The sequence below is a fragment of the Pelodiscus sinensis genome, chromosome 3 (assembly GCF_052426305.1).
Source record: "Pelodiscus sinensis isolate ZL-2025 chromosome 3, ASM5242630v1, whole genome shotgun sequence".
Classification (NCBI taxonomy): domain Eukaryota; kingdom Metazoa; phylum Chordata; order Testudines; family Trionychidae; genus Pelodiscus; species Pelodiscus sinensis.
In genome coordinates, this window is record NC_143054.1 from 139,008,957 (window position 1) to 139,024,168 (window position 15,212).

The following is a 15,212-nucleotide window of genomic DNA, read 5'->3' on the forward strand; positions in this document are numbered from 1 at the left end:
CCCAAGCACCAGCTCCTTACTTTCCCCTCCCTGCCTTTGTGGGAGGCAGCAAGGGGTGGGTGGAGAGCTGGCTTACAATCTGATTCCCCACACATATCAGCTCCCACCCCTCCCCCTGCCTCGCACTGCTGCCTCTGATAGAGAGGCAGCAGTGTGGCATGGGGGAGCAGGTGGCACTGCGGGACCCGATACATGCAGGCAGTCAGCTTGAAAGCCGGTTTCCCGCATGTGCCAGCACTCATCTTCCTCCGCCCCTCACCTTCCACACTCCTGCCTCTCTATCAGAGGCAGCAGCGTGGGGTTGCAGGGCTCCATGGGATCTGGTGCTCATAGGGAGCTGGCTTAAAAGCCAGCTCCACATGTGTACTGGCACCCACCGCTCACCCCCTTGCTGCCCAGGCTCATCAGTTAATCGTGTAGTTGACTACATGTTGACATTCCTACTGTCTACTTTTTTAGAGCTTGTAAGTACCTTAGTTAGCATTAGCTAATATATGTAAGACAAATGTAAGGCAGTTCACACTATTTTTGAAGTTCTTGTTTCATTCTTAAAAAGAGCTACTGATGTTTGAATTGAGAAGATTGTCTTCCAACACTAAATAATAGAATTTTTTTAATGAAACCTTGGACTGTCTAGAATCTGAATGTCTGCACATTTACCAAAATAAATTGGTAAAAATACTTTTATTTTTGTATTTATAAAAGTATTTATAATAAAATACTTTTATTAGCATATCCACTTTAAGGGTTGCACACTTTTAACTGTATCAGTATCTAAACAGGTATAGTTAAATCTATATAAAAATGTAAAAAAAATCCATACAAAATCAATACAAAACTTTTAAAAGTGAACACCTGAAGCTAAACGGAAAAATACTTGTCATAATTACATAGCAAACACTTAATGATTTTTAAGTAAAAGTATTAAAAGAATTGTGTTTAAATTATTAAAATTTGAAAGACTGTACCAAACAAAATTAAATTTCATTCTTTTTATACACCAGTAATTTAGGAAAATTCTAATCTAAAAAAGAAGTGACATATTTGAGAAATAAATGCCTTGTATAAAATAGGTTTTGCTTCTTTTTACTGAATGTGATATTAGAAATTCAGTTGAAGGCTTGGGGGGGGGTTAACATGAGCTAGCAAAAGGTAAAATTTTCAATTAACTTAAGAAGAAAAATATTGACATGGGATGGTTCAAATTTCAGTAAAGTGATTCAGTTCCATTCTCAAATCATTCAATTTGGAATTTCAAATAAATGGACTTGATGGTTCCATATGCCCCTGATATGCGACATTTTCCAATCGGGTTGTGAAAATGTTGGTTCCTAAATTCATATTTAGACACCTAAATAGAAGTAGCTTTGCTTTTTTAGAGATGTTGAGCAAACCCAGATTCTATTTATGGTAATGAAGACTGCAGGAGCTAGGCACCTTTGAAAAATACTATGTCTGGTTTTTGTATACACAGTAAACCTGTGGAACTCCTTGCCAGAGGATGTGGTGCAAGCTAGGGCTTTATCGGGGTTCAAAAAGAGCTAGATAGATTCATGGAGGTTAGGTCTATCAATGGCTATTAGCCAGGATGGGTAGGAATGTTGTCCCTAGCCTCTGTTTTTCTGGATGTGGGTGACATGGGAAGGATCACGTGAGGATTACCTGTTGTGTTCCCTCTCTCCGGGACATCTGGTATTGGCCACTGTTGGTAGACAGGATACTGGGTTGGATGGACCAGTGGTCTGACTCAGTATGGCCATTCTTATGTTTAAATACAGATTATGGGGCATATCTTCAGAAACCAAGGACTAAGTTTAAATGGTTAAATAAAGTTAGTGATGTAACTTTGAAGATGTAAAATTGTGTTGTTCTGGGTTTCACCCAGGCAAGTCAGAGGCTCAGTCTCTATTTGCTATGTAATCCTGGGTTCCTTGTGACTATGTAGCGTTGGTCTAGGTTAGCGTTAGGGTTCCAATATCAGCAGTCCACAAGTCTTACTCTGGCTTTGCCCAATTAGATGGCTCCTTGCAAGGTGACTTTATTACCTTTTTAGTCTTATATTTACTCTAAAATCATCCTACTACAGAGACAAGTCCATCTCACTCGACCATCCCAGAGAAATTATAGTAAAGACAGTTTAAAAAGACGGTAAAGCACTCCAACCTGTTAGCTTTTCAGAAGCACACACTTCACTGAACTTAAACATATACTTCTGGGGTGAAGGAGCCATGTTAATTCTGTGTGTCTGTCATATCTCACAAGGCATATTTTGTACAAATATTATTTCAGAAATCTGTATGATGTGGATACAAGGGTGTCCAGAATCAGAAAAATATGTTAGTATATTTCAAGAAAGTGAATTAAGGTGGCTTAGAAGCCTACACTTTTGATTTCCTAAATTTTCTGTGGTAAATTTACAAACTTAATCATTGCATTAATATAGCATTTAATTCTTCCTTTAAAAAATAAATACAGGGCAATATGTACGTGTGTGTGTGTGTGTGTGTGTGTGTGTGTGTGTATACAGCATATGCATATATATTTATACGATGTCACAAATTTCTACAAATATTCTGGGATTACCTTTTAGTTTGTCAGCTTTTGAATTTCATGTGTTGAGACAGACTTTCAGAAGTGTGGATCTGTTAAACTTATTTCCTTGAGTGAACGAAAGAGAAATGAAAATAACAAAAGGATAGATTTGGTAGAAAACATTTAAATTACTTTAACTTGGCCTCCGTGTGTTTCTAATGGAGCTTGAAATTAATATCGCTGTTTAGTTAACTAACTTTTGTGCACTTTATATCAGCGTAATTCTGGGAATACAGTTCATTATTACTGTGGTTTAATTGTTACAGTTATTGTAGCAAAGGAGTTACAAAAGGATAAAATTATAGGATAATGAAATAATTAAAGGAATAATTGTAAATAGTGGTTTTACTTGGTTGTACATACTCCATCGATCTTCATAAAAACATTAAATGACAACAGTGTACCTTTAAATATGACAGTGTTTGAATAGTAGGTTTATATTACCCATTGGCTGTCATAAACTTATAAGATTTTTATCAGCTTATTTACAATATTTTAGATTCTCTTAATAGATTTTAAAATCATTGTTCTTAAACAAAAATGAAATCTAGACTGTGTGGTTAGGTGTATTTACATATAAACATGTGATCTGCCATATAAGAATGTTTGCTTCCGACTTTATGTGCAGAACATTTTATGAAATCAGGTCAGTTTTTTAATTTTTATGTTTGTTCATATTTATTAATGATAAAGCCCTCTTTAAAAGCTTTCTTTTGGATATGAATAGAAAACAACAATGTTGAAATATTTTGTAACACATTCTACAAGCTTGTTTCTGTCATTCATCTTACTTATGTTGTCTGGGTAAATGCTCACTAATAGTCTTTGAACTTCTTTCTCTGTCCCCTTCTTTTTTCTACCATGTTTTTGCTACCTTTAGCGCTTCAGCATGGAAGGGATCTCAAATGTCATTCAGAATGGCTTCCGCCACACATTTGGAAACTCTGGTGGAGAGAAACAGGTGCTGGGTTATCCTCTCACTTTTCCTCATTCTTTGCTTGGTGCTATTATAGAAATTAAGATCTTGAACCCTGGCATCAATAGCGTGTTTAGTGCTCAGATTGAAACATTAACTTCTATATGCTCACCCCATCCTCTCCTGCCTTCAGGGTAACAGTTGGCAGATAGTATCTTTTTTATCTCCATTCAAGTCATGATATGCATGAAATAATTCACTAAAATAATAGCCTCCTCCAAGGCTTCATTTCACTTCTCAAAATTAAAATAAATATTAGCATAAAGCATGCTAGAAATGTATTGCATGTATATAAAACTTACTTTAGAAAGATATATCAGATACATTAGAAACTTCACTCCAGTCTTAAGCTGCAGGAGTAAAGATATTAAGAAGCTAGTAATTGACTAATCGTGTACTCGATACCATTTGAATGTAGTAAGAGCCAGGTGCGCAGTCAGGACTGATTAGTCTGGCTCGCACAAGGTCCCCTGCTGCAGCTCTGTCTTTTTATGTAGTAAAAGCCAGGTTGCTCTTACTGTGTTTAAAGAGCAGAGGTGCAGTGGCCCGGGACCTGGTGCAAGCCAGGTTGGCTGAGTCCCGGTTTGTGCCAGGTCCCGGACCTACCTCCGCTGCAGCGCTGCAGTTTAAATGTAGTAGGAGCCAGACTGCCTGCCTCTACAATTAAAATGCAGAGCCTCAGATGGGCCCCTTATTGACTAAGCGTGCACTCAAAGCAAATTGTATCGAGTACACGATTAGTCAGTTACCCGCTTCTTAACGTCCTTAATCTGCAAAAGAGGTTACTACTGTCAAAAGCTGGTTTAGCACTTCAACAAACTCTGGTTCCAGATGTTTAGCCAGTGACGTCCTTCAAGGGTTTGCCTTTCTTTAAAACTTTGAATAAACACATATTGCTTAAATAATATTCTTTTAATAGATTATAGTAAGAGTTGGTCACAATGTAAATTGTCATACCTTTAAATTAACAAAAATATTTAAAGTAAAAATCCATATTTTAAAGTAATCAATTTTTGTCCATATGGAGTTAGAACAGTTTCTTCTTAACTCCTGGGTAACTGATTTATGAGGATCTTGTATATGAAAATCTACACTCTTGTGGAATAACTGTGATTGCATTTTATTTTATTTTTTACTGAGCTGATGAATCCTCTTATGAACCACTAGATATCTCTGAGTGCAGATTTCTAATATGGAAAATGTTATTCTTGATAGCACATTAATCTATCAGTGTTACTTTTATTGTTCCAGAACTTTTATTCTCATGGCACAGACTGTTCTTCACAAATTAAGCCTTAAGTAGATACCTTTGCAAACTTGAAATGACGAAAGCTTTAGAACTATATGGGAGTTAATAGCTGAATCTTAGAAAATAAGGAAAAGATCAGTTAGACTGTAGAAAATTACATGCAGAAGTTGGAATTAAATGTGTAACTCCTATTTTCTCTTGGATCATCTGTGTTTGTCCAGGCACTTGGATTACTAAGTTAGATAGTTCTTCTCACATTGTGACTTCATTGTTTTGGGCCCTGAGGTAGCTTCAATCGAACTAGCTCAGATATGTCTATTTGCGCTGTAGTCACAACCCATGATTGCAATGTAGGCATACCATAAAACTTTTGATTGTCATACTCTCCTATGTAAGAATCAGGCCACCTCTCAGCCATCCATTGTTTCTGTCTCGAGCAGATAGAGAACATTGTCCTGACCAGCCTCCCATCTATTCCTTCTCTACTGCTGAGTATTTAATTTGTTGAAACTCTGAAGTAGAGGGGAGAAGGAAGGGTAGTATATCATCCGAGTCCAAGTAGTGCATCTGCTGTTGCATACTGTTCTAATGCATAATGTTGTGTAGATGTATGGGCAGAGGACCGGGTTGCTGCTCTAGTGATATCTGTTATGTGAACAGCCAGCATGGATTTATAAAGAACAAATCATGTCAAACCAATCTGATAGCTTTCTTTGATAGGATAAAAAGTCTGGTGGATAAAGGGGAAATGGTGGATGTAGTATACCTAGGCTTTAGTAAAGCATTTGATACGATCTCTCATGTTTATCAAAAACTAGGGAATGCAACCTATATGGGGCCTACTATAAGGTGGGTGCATAACTGGCTAGATAACTGTTCTCAGAGAGTAATTATTAATGGCTCACGATCATGCTGGAAGGACATAACAAGTAGGGTCTCCACAGGGGTACAGAAAGGAGTACTACAGAGAGGGAGCTAAGGGTCATAGTGGACCACAAGCTAAATATGAGTAAAAAATGTGACATCATTGCAAAAAAAGCAAACATGATTCTGGGATGCATTAACACATGTGTTGAGAGCAAGACACAAGAAATCATTTTTCCGCTCTACTCCACACTGATTAGGCCTCAATTGGAGTGTTGTGTCAAGTTCTGGACACTACATTTCAAGAAAAGTGTGGAGAAATTGGAGAAGGTCCAGAGAAGACCAATAACAATTACTAAAGGGCTAGAAAACATGACCTATGAGGGAAGACTGAAAGAACTGGGGTTGTTTAGTTTAGAAAAGAGAAGACCGAGAGGGGACATGATAGCAGTTTTCAAGTACCTAAAAGGGTGTTACAAGGAGGGAGGAGAAAAAAAGTTCATCTTAGCCTCTGATGATAGGACAAGAAGCAATGGGCTCAAGTTGCAGCGGATGAAGTTTAGGTTGGATATTAGGAAAAACTTCCTAACTGGCAGGGTGATTAAACACTGGAATGAATTGCTCAAGGAGGCTGTGGAATCTCCAATACTGGAGATATTTAAGAGGTTAGATTCACACATCTGTCTGGGATGATCTAGAATGGATGGATGATGCTTGGTCCTGGCTTGAAGGAAGGGGACTGAACTTGATGACCTTTCAAGGTCCCTTCCAGTTCTAGTATTCTATGATCCTATGATTTTTCAGAAAGTCAATATTATCCTGGGGATTGCAGGTTATATTGGTGATAACACAGCTTGATGCAATCCAGAATTCATTTGGAAAGCCTCTGTTTGGATATGGCACCTCGTTTTGTTCATTCAGTGATTGAAATGAATAATTTCAGGGACCTGCAGAATGGTTTCATTCTGTCAACATGGAATCATAGAATACTAGAACTTGAGGTTCATTCCAGGGGTCATCAAACCCAGTACCCTGTACTCATGGCAGATGTTTGTCTAACCTTCTCTTAAAATTTTCCAGTGATGGAGATTTCACAACCTCCCTAGGCAATTTATTCCAGTGTTTAACCACCCTGACAGGAAGTTTTTCCTCATGTCCCACCAAATCTCCTTTGCTTCAATTTGAGCCCACTGCTTCTTGTCTTATTTGCAGAGATGGAGGAGAATAATTTTTAAATACTAGGGGTGTTAGATATCAATTAATTTAATAATCATATAACTGCATCAGCACTTAGCAATTGCACAATTCCAGTGTTTTTCAGTAGTCCCTGGGGGTGGGGCTGGTAGCCAGTGCACTCTTGGCCCCATTCCTGGGGAGCCCCCTGCCACCTGCACTGGTACCTTTATATCAGAGGCAGCAGTGCAGGCTGTCAGGCGGGAGCAGGTCTGCAATGGGAGCCAGTTTAAAAACCTGCTCCCTTTGCAGACTGGCTCCCCGCTGCTGCCCCGCACAGCTGCCTCTAATATGGAGGCAGCAGCAAACCATGTCTGCAAGGGGCCTGCATGCGCTGTGGACAGAGGCTGTGCCAGCATCTCACAGAGCAGCCTCGGGCCTAGGTTTGCTGCAGACAGCAGCATATAGGGATGTTAAATTGAGGTTAATAAGCTAATCGAGTAGTTCATGGAATTTTCATCAACTACTTGATTAATCGATAAGGGGGAGTCGCTCGCAACCCCCTCTGTGGCTCTGTAATTCCTCATTTAAACTGAAGAGCCGCAGCAGGCTTAGCCCCCGGGGGCAGAATGAGCCAGGACTAAGCCGTTCCGGCTCATGCCAGCCACAGGCGCTAGCCCTGCTGTGGCTCTGTTTTACTACTTTTAAAATGCTGAGCTTAGTCCTGGCTCATGCCGACCCTAGGAGCTAACCCTGAGCTGTGACTAAGCAGTGTCAGCTTGTGCTGGTTCAAGGATGCTGCAGCTCTATCTCACCCTCATTTCTCCCCTCCCCCTCCTCTGCCCTCCCACACCACGGAGATAGTACTGGGGGGCACTGTCTTTTAAACCGGCTCCCTGCAGCACCAATTCCTGCTTCCCCTACCCCCCTTGCTGCCTCTGACACAGAGGCAACAAGGGGCAGGAAAGCAAGTAGTTGACTCGCATATGCTTATTGGGTAGTAGACTACTCCCTTAAATCCCTAGCCACAGACAGAAGCTCCTCCATGACAGCCTCCCCTTCTCCCCACCCCCACACTGCTGCCTCTGATAGAGGTACCAGCATTGAGGGGCAGGCAGCAGCGGGGGAGAGGGGGTGGGAACTGATGCCTCTGGGGAGCTGGCTTCAGGAGGGGGAATGAGTGTAGTCGATAAGATTAACCAGTAAGCCTAGGCTTATCAGTTAATTGTGTAGTCGACTACACATTGACATCCCTATTAAATACCAGGGCCCTGAAGGTGATAAGAAACATGTTGGATCATTATCCAGCTATACCAGAAGGACAGGAGACACTGGATGTAATTCAGTCAGGCCTGCCTGCCTGCACGCACGCCCAGCTCCTATTACATTAAAATTGCAGCACCGCAGCGGGGGTGGCTCCTTATCGATTAATCGTGTAGTTGATAAAAATTCTATTAAATTTTTAAACTACACAATTAGCCAATTACCTGCCTCTTAACATCCTTAGCCCTGAAAGGTCCTGGTATTTTGCCACTCCCAAGGATGGAAGGGTGAGTGCTGCTCTGTCTGGTTTGGGAAAAAGTGGTTTCTCCTGCCCAACTTGCCCTTTATCAAATCCCCAGCTCTTTGGGGTTCTGGAGGATGAATCAACATCACAAGGTTGTCCCACTCTGTTTTTGAAGAAGCGTTTGTGTCTCCACCCCCAAAAGCAATATACCTTCGCAAACCAGACAACACTCCCTGCTATCTCCCCATCTCCATTTCAGATGCAGTCATCTAAAAAAAAATCATGAAAATCCTGGCAATTTTTTCTTGCAGTCCAGAAGTTTAATTAAGACTGTGGTCCTCAGCTGACATCTCAAGATTATCAGACATTCATATGTAGAAGTGCCATAAATTACAATTGTTGCTTCCTGTGCTGTGAAATGGCTTTCTCCAGCATAAAGAGCAGCAGGCATATCATATGAGCATATCTATCAGCCATTGTGCAGCAATTTTTCCTTGTCACAACTTGTCACCCTCTCCCCAACAATATAGAGAATCTAATCTGAATTTTTAAACTACAATCTTAAAACAGATTGTCCTTCAAGATCCCAAGAAAATTAAGACAGATGTGCAGGAAAATATGAAAGCAAAAAGGTCCTGATCATGCATTTTGCTGAACAAAAAATGGTGGCTAGAGATAGAGAAGTGAAATAATTAATTCTAACAAGGGTTGTATCCCTAGTTTGTAAATGGGTTATAAAAGTTTATAAACTTTAAAGAAAGTTTTCCACATTTTGGTGAGTTGAAAGATTTATTTTACTCTTTAAGAATGCAGAGACTTTACAGTGTAATCAAGATTTTGAGCTTCGAATATGTTCTACAAATAACAGTCTTCATTACAGACAATATTTACCTGTTGGATCTTACTGGAAACAAATAAAAAATTGATCAAGTGATTGAGATTGTTTACAAAGTGCCATATGCTTACCTCCACTGAATAGTGCACATATGACTAAATTGTGTGTGTGTGTGGGGGGGGGGGGATTAAAGATAAAGGTCCAGATTCTAAAAGATATTTAAGCACCTAATTCCCACTGAAATGGAAATTAGACATCTGAATACCTTTTAAAAAATTGTCCTAAAGAATTTGATATCTACAGAAAGTTTGGAGGAAACAAGAGGATGGGTGGAGCCCGTGCAGCATATTCCAACCTAAATGTGGCAGGAGTTAACACAACTAGTTGCAGAGACTAACAAAACTAATATATAGTATCATGAGCTTTCATGGGCAAAACCCACTACTTCAGAGAAGTTCTTCAAACTCCTCTGAAGAAGTGGGTTTTGCCCACAATAGTTCATGACACTATATATTGTTTTTGTTAGTCTCATAGGGCATGTCTATACTAGGAAATTATTTTGAAATAACTTATTACAAAATAATCACACCCAAAAGAATGATTTTGAAATAATGTGGCCACACTACAGGAAAGCCTCAAAATAAGTCTGAGACAAGCTCTCTTAATGTCGATGTGCTACCTTGACTTAGAGCCCCAGGAAGCACTGAGGAGTAATTACTTTGAATGACTCTGGGGAATAGTTATTTCAAAATAGCATCAGTGGAGCATCCACAAACACTATTTTGAAATAATCATTATTACTAGTGGAATGTAGGAGTTGTTATTTTGAAATAACCAGTCTCTTATTTCAAAATAATGGCCTTGGTTATGTGAATGCTCTGCTTGTTATCTCAAAATAACTTTCTACTGGAGACTAGGACTAAGGTGCCACAGGACTCGTCACTGTTTTTAAAGGTTACAGTCTAACACAGCTACCCTTCTAAGACAATATTGAACTGTTCTAGTAAGAGAGTGGCACCAAAATTCCCAAGTAAATTGCTGCTGCCAGCGTTGAGGAAGGAGATCTAGTATGTAATGAAAAACACTAGGCTGCATAGAGATGTTTTTCTAGTTTTAATAATCTGAAGTGTTAGTAACATAAACATGTTTACTTATACTAAAGTGACAGTATGTCTTTAATTAGAACTTTCCCCTGTGTTGTTCTAATAGTTAGAAGTGCCTGGTGTCAGAGGATGCAGGTTATCTTAGTTTGCACCTAGTGTATTATATGCAAGTATGAGTTTGCGTGTGGGGACATCGCCTAAAAGAAGGATCACTTCCAGACCTTGAGGCAGTGAATGCTCTTTGATCTCTACAATTCCTTGGAATTCTGTACATTTCATAGTTAAACACTTGTTAAGAAAAATCCAGTGGCTGTTTTAAGATTCCACACAGTATAGCACATGCAAGCCTGAAGATTTTTCAAGTGCTTTTTATTTTTACACAGACAACCTGAAAGGCACATTTAGTGCATGTCCCATCTTCAGTTTTCTTTTATACTTTGTTTAACATTCGGATTTTCAAAAGTTCTGCAAACATTCAGATCTCAACACAAACATGAAATATGTCTGCTCCAAGGATTTTTTTTAAAAGCTTTAGTTACCTGAAAGAGTTTAAAGTTGCTGTGCACTTTGAGTCTTAAAAGTATTGATGACATGATGCTTGTGTATATTGTAGCACACACACATACACAACTCTAGATGTTCATTTACATTTTTAGCTTTCAAAACTGAAATCTTTCAAATCCCGTTTTAATACAAGTTGCTTACTACCTTTGAACAGTTTCTGTGTACCCACAACAGCTTTTCCTCTCCCTCCCCGTTTTTTTGTTCTTTCAGTTCATGGTAACTCATGTTAATTCAGAGTATGAAAATTCTCAGCTTGAGAGCTGGACTATATCAGGCCTGGTCTACACTACAGAGTTAGGTCAACATAAAGCAGCCCATATCAAGCTAACTCTGTAAGTATTTACAGTACAGCATCGCTCCTGCGGTGTAAGTTGCCTACTACACTGACCTACTAACTCTACCTCTGCAAGAGGTGTAGTACTTAGATCAATATAGTTAGGATGACACAGTGACCATATGGACTCTGTGTTACTTATATCACCTGTTGATTGTCAGCCTCATGTGGTGCTCACAGCTGGAGAGCTGAAGCTCCTCCCACCCCTGCACCAAGGACAGCCAAGTGTGGCAGGACTCCATGGCTACGTCTACACTGGCATGATTTTCTGAAAATGCTTTTAACGGAAAACTTTTCCGTTAAAAGCATTTTCGGAAAAGCACGTCTAGATTGGCAAGATGCCATTTTCGCAATCGGGGCTTTTTTGCGGAAAACACTACTGTGCTGTTTACACTGGCCCTTTTGCGCAAAAGTCTTTCTGAAAAAGACTTTTGCCCAAATGGGAACAGCACAGTATTTCTGGAAAAGCACTGACGATCTTACATGAGATCGTTAGTGCTTTTCCGGAAATTCAAGTGGCCAGTGTAGACAGCTGGCAAGTTTTTCCGCAAAATCACATGATTTTGCGGAAAAACTTGCCACACTAGACACAGCCCATCTGTTATCCTGGCACAGGGATGACAACATAGGCTAATAGCCCGCCCCACTATCCCACTTCAGTTGGTGCAAGTGTTGAGGACATCCACCACTGGCAGAAGGAAGGTAGTGTGGTCATGAAAATGCAGTAATTATTGCAGAGGCTGCACATCAACCTAACATAGGTCAATATAATTTTGTAGTGAAGACAAGACCTCTGTGACTTTCCATTCACTTGTGATTCATCCTGGGGCACAAAGGCTTCAATTCTCATCACAATAGTTTTAGTGTGTGGCCAGGAAGAGACTCTCAGTAGCATCTATGACAAGGGATACAAGGAACTTGTTAGAGTAAGGAATGTTAAATGATACACACTTTTTTTCTTAAAATGTTTGTTAATACATCTTCACGTTTGTGTGTTTTATGTAATTTATGATTAAACAAAAAAATGATTTTTGTGTTATAGGTGGAATTACAACATTCAGCATAGAAATGTGTTTCTTGCAAATTATCTGATCTTATTAAATATTTTGTAATTCTACAAAATAAGATTTTTGTAGTTCAAGCAGGATAAGTTATAAATGAAATGGTTACTAAATAATTATCTTTTTATTTAACAGTACTTAACAACAGTCATTCCTTATGAGAAGAAAAGTGGACCCCCCTGTGTTGAAGATCTTCAAACATTAACTAAAAGTAAGCATATTTAAAATTCTCCTGCTGATCTTATGTCCCATTCCTAGTATTGCCAAACCAGAAGGCTGTGTCTACACTGTGCCACTTATTCCGGAAAATCAGCCGCTTTTCCGGAATAAGCTGCGAGCTGTCTACACTGGCCCTTGAATTTCCGGAAAAGCAACGATGCTCTCCTATACAAACTCAGCTGCTATTCCGGAAAAACTATTCTGCTCCCGCTCGGGCATAAGTCCTTATTCCGGAACACTGTTCCGGAAAAGGGCCAGTGTAGACTGCCCAGTAGTCTTTTCCGGAAAAAAGCCCCGATTGCGAAAATGGCGATCGGGGCTCTTTTCCGGAAAAGCACGTCTACATTGGCCACAGATGCTTTTCCGGAAAAAGGGCTTTTCCAGAAAAGCAGCCTGCCAATGTAGACGCTCCTTTTCCGGAAAAACTGAAAACGGAATAGTATTCCATTTTAAGCATTTCTGGAAATTCATGCCAGTGTAGACACAGCCGAAGTGTTAAAAAATCATGAGAAAGACCCCCCCTCTTCTCCAAATCATATTACTATTTTTAAGCCATAATAAATGTTGAGTGGTTCTTGTTTTGTCTTTTGGTTTTTATGTCTCTAGAATGAACTCAGATAGTGAGGTTGGAGGTGGGGGTGGCACTGACACTGAATGGAATGGGCATAGGGAGAGGTTGTCGGTGCAGTGGTCCAGGTGTTTTCCAGGGACTAGGTGGGTACAGGGAGGGAAAGATGCACCGGGTGGGAGATACTGCTTGGGCTGGGGAGGGGCTGGTGGGGTGCAGTAGGTGAGAGGGGCGCTGCAGGGGCCAGGCACAAGGAGAGGTTGTTGGGGCACAGCAGGCAGGGGTGCGCTGCAGGGATCAGGCATGTGGATGGGTGGTCAGGTTCAGGTGTCGCTGCAGTGGCCAGGTTGTTTTTGGATGGATGTTTGTTATTGTTGGGTTTTTTGTTTATTATTTTGTTTTGTTATGTTAAGTTGGTTTTGATTATGAATATTTTGTCAGCATCAACAGGCTTTCTCAGCGAAGCAAAAGTGACCGGGGGGGTTGGTGAGCGTAGCAAGCAGGGGGTGCTAGTTTCAACATAATAAAAGTATTCTTGAATAGTCACATGCTAAATTCCCTCTAAGCTGTGTGGCTGTGACAGGGAGAAATGCCTCTCCCCCCAGACCCGGATCTGCTGCAGCAAGGAGAGAGATCTCTCTTCTCAGCCCAGGTGCTGTTTGCAGGGGAGGGGCAGGAGTCCTCTCTCCCTGCCAAAGCCCTGGGGCAATCTGCATCCCAAATTCATCCTGTCCTCACCCCCACCCCCCCCCCAGAGGCCACATCCCCATCCAGAGCACTCAACCCCTCTCACCCCAATCCTCTGCCCCAGCCCTGGGCTTTCTCCCACATGCCAAACTCTTTGGCCCAGCCCTGCCACACATCACCTCTATATTGGTACACATAACAAAATTGATTCCACACATATATGGGAAAAATTAGTGGGAACATTGGTCATATGATATTCAGATTCTCACATGAGCATTCCGGACCTTATTAAATGCTGCTACTCGCTACATGCTGTATTTCTGATTCTTTCATTCCTCTTGTGTGTGTTGAGAACACTTACAGAGGGATATACATCTCACCATTCACTAGTCGAGTATGGAGCAACAGACAATATAAGTAAGCCAGAGCAGTTAACAGAGGTTTTTCCTATAAAGTTTCACTGTTCCAGAGATCAACAATAGAAATATCTTTTCCGTATTCTGTGTTTTAGCTGCCTATTTCAAAACATAAAACAAGCATTGAATGTGAAAGTGGAATCTTCTCATTAATAGTTTGATCTCTTTTGGCTCTGACTCTAAATGCTTGCAAAAAAGTTCTACAGTTGGCAAGTTAACTAAATTGGATCCTTTGCCAGTAGATTGTTTAGTCTACTGTGGCTTGTGGTAGTTGTCCAGATTTTCAGAGCTATTTTCTTTTCAATTCTTTTCAAGAATTTTTTAAAATTCACTTTTCACTAATTATAGACAGTTAACACTGTTAGCTATCTTATATAGAATGAAATTTTTGCATAACTGGAATGAGAAAGCATTTTGCATTCCTTGAACCATGTGAATGTTTCCAAGAGATCTGAAACATTTTTCAGAAATAAATGTAGCATCCTCTTGGATGTTTTCTGAACCATTTTTACTGCAGTGCTCATTCAGTCTTTATAAATTAAATCCCTGTAGGTATGGATTTCTTTCACATTCCAGAAGTTCTTCCTTATAATAACTACCATTGATTGTAACAGAACTAAAGTGAAATCCTGATTGCTGAAATAGTTCTTATATAAGAGTTGACTATCAGTATTACTAAACTAAATATGGAATCTTCACAATAATGTTTAGCTTTCTAATATTGCTAAGGGTCTAGCTAAAACAACTGAAATGAATCTATCAGAGTATTTAACTTTTAAGTGAATATTTTCAACTCCAGTATTTAATTACAGGTTGGACCTCTCTGGTCTGGCACCTTTGGGACCTGTCTGATCCCGGATGATTTTGCCAGATCAGGGGAGGTCATTTCTGGCCCCAATGCTTCCCCCTCTTGCTGGCCCATGCTGCCCTTTCAGCTCACGTTGCCTTCCCGGGCAGTCCCACCACCTCTGTGAGCGCCTGGCTCCTGTTGCAGCACCCAGCAGCCCTACCACTTCTATGCTTCAGGCTCCAGCTGCAGTGCCCAGCAGCCCTGCTGCTTCTGG

At 40.3% G+C, this 15,212-nt stretch overlaps 1 protein-coding gene across 2 annotated transcripts in view; it reads left to right on the forward strand.

Moving 5' to 3' along the window:
• FEZ2 (fasciculation and elongation protein zeta 2) overlaps positions 1 to 15,212 on the forward strand; it is a 51,236-nt gene that overhangs the window by 27,801 nt on the left and 8,223 nt on the right. The window contains exons 6-7 of one of the 2 annotated variants that reach the window (XM_075924936.2): positions 3,473 to 3,553; positions 12,394 to 12,469. In XM_075924936.2, coding sequence (XP_075781051.2) covers positions 3,473 to 3,553; positions 12,394 to 12,469 — 157 coding nt within the window. The remainder of the gene's footprint in view (positions 1 to 3,472; positions 3,554 to 12,393; positions 12,470 to 15,212) is intronic. The other variant, XM_075924937.2, reaches the window with a different exon arrangement.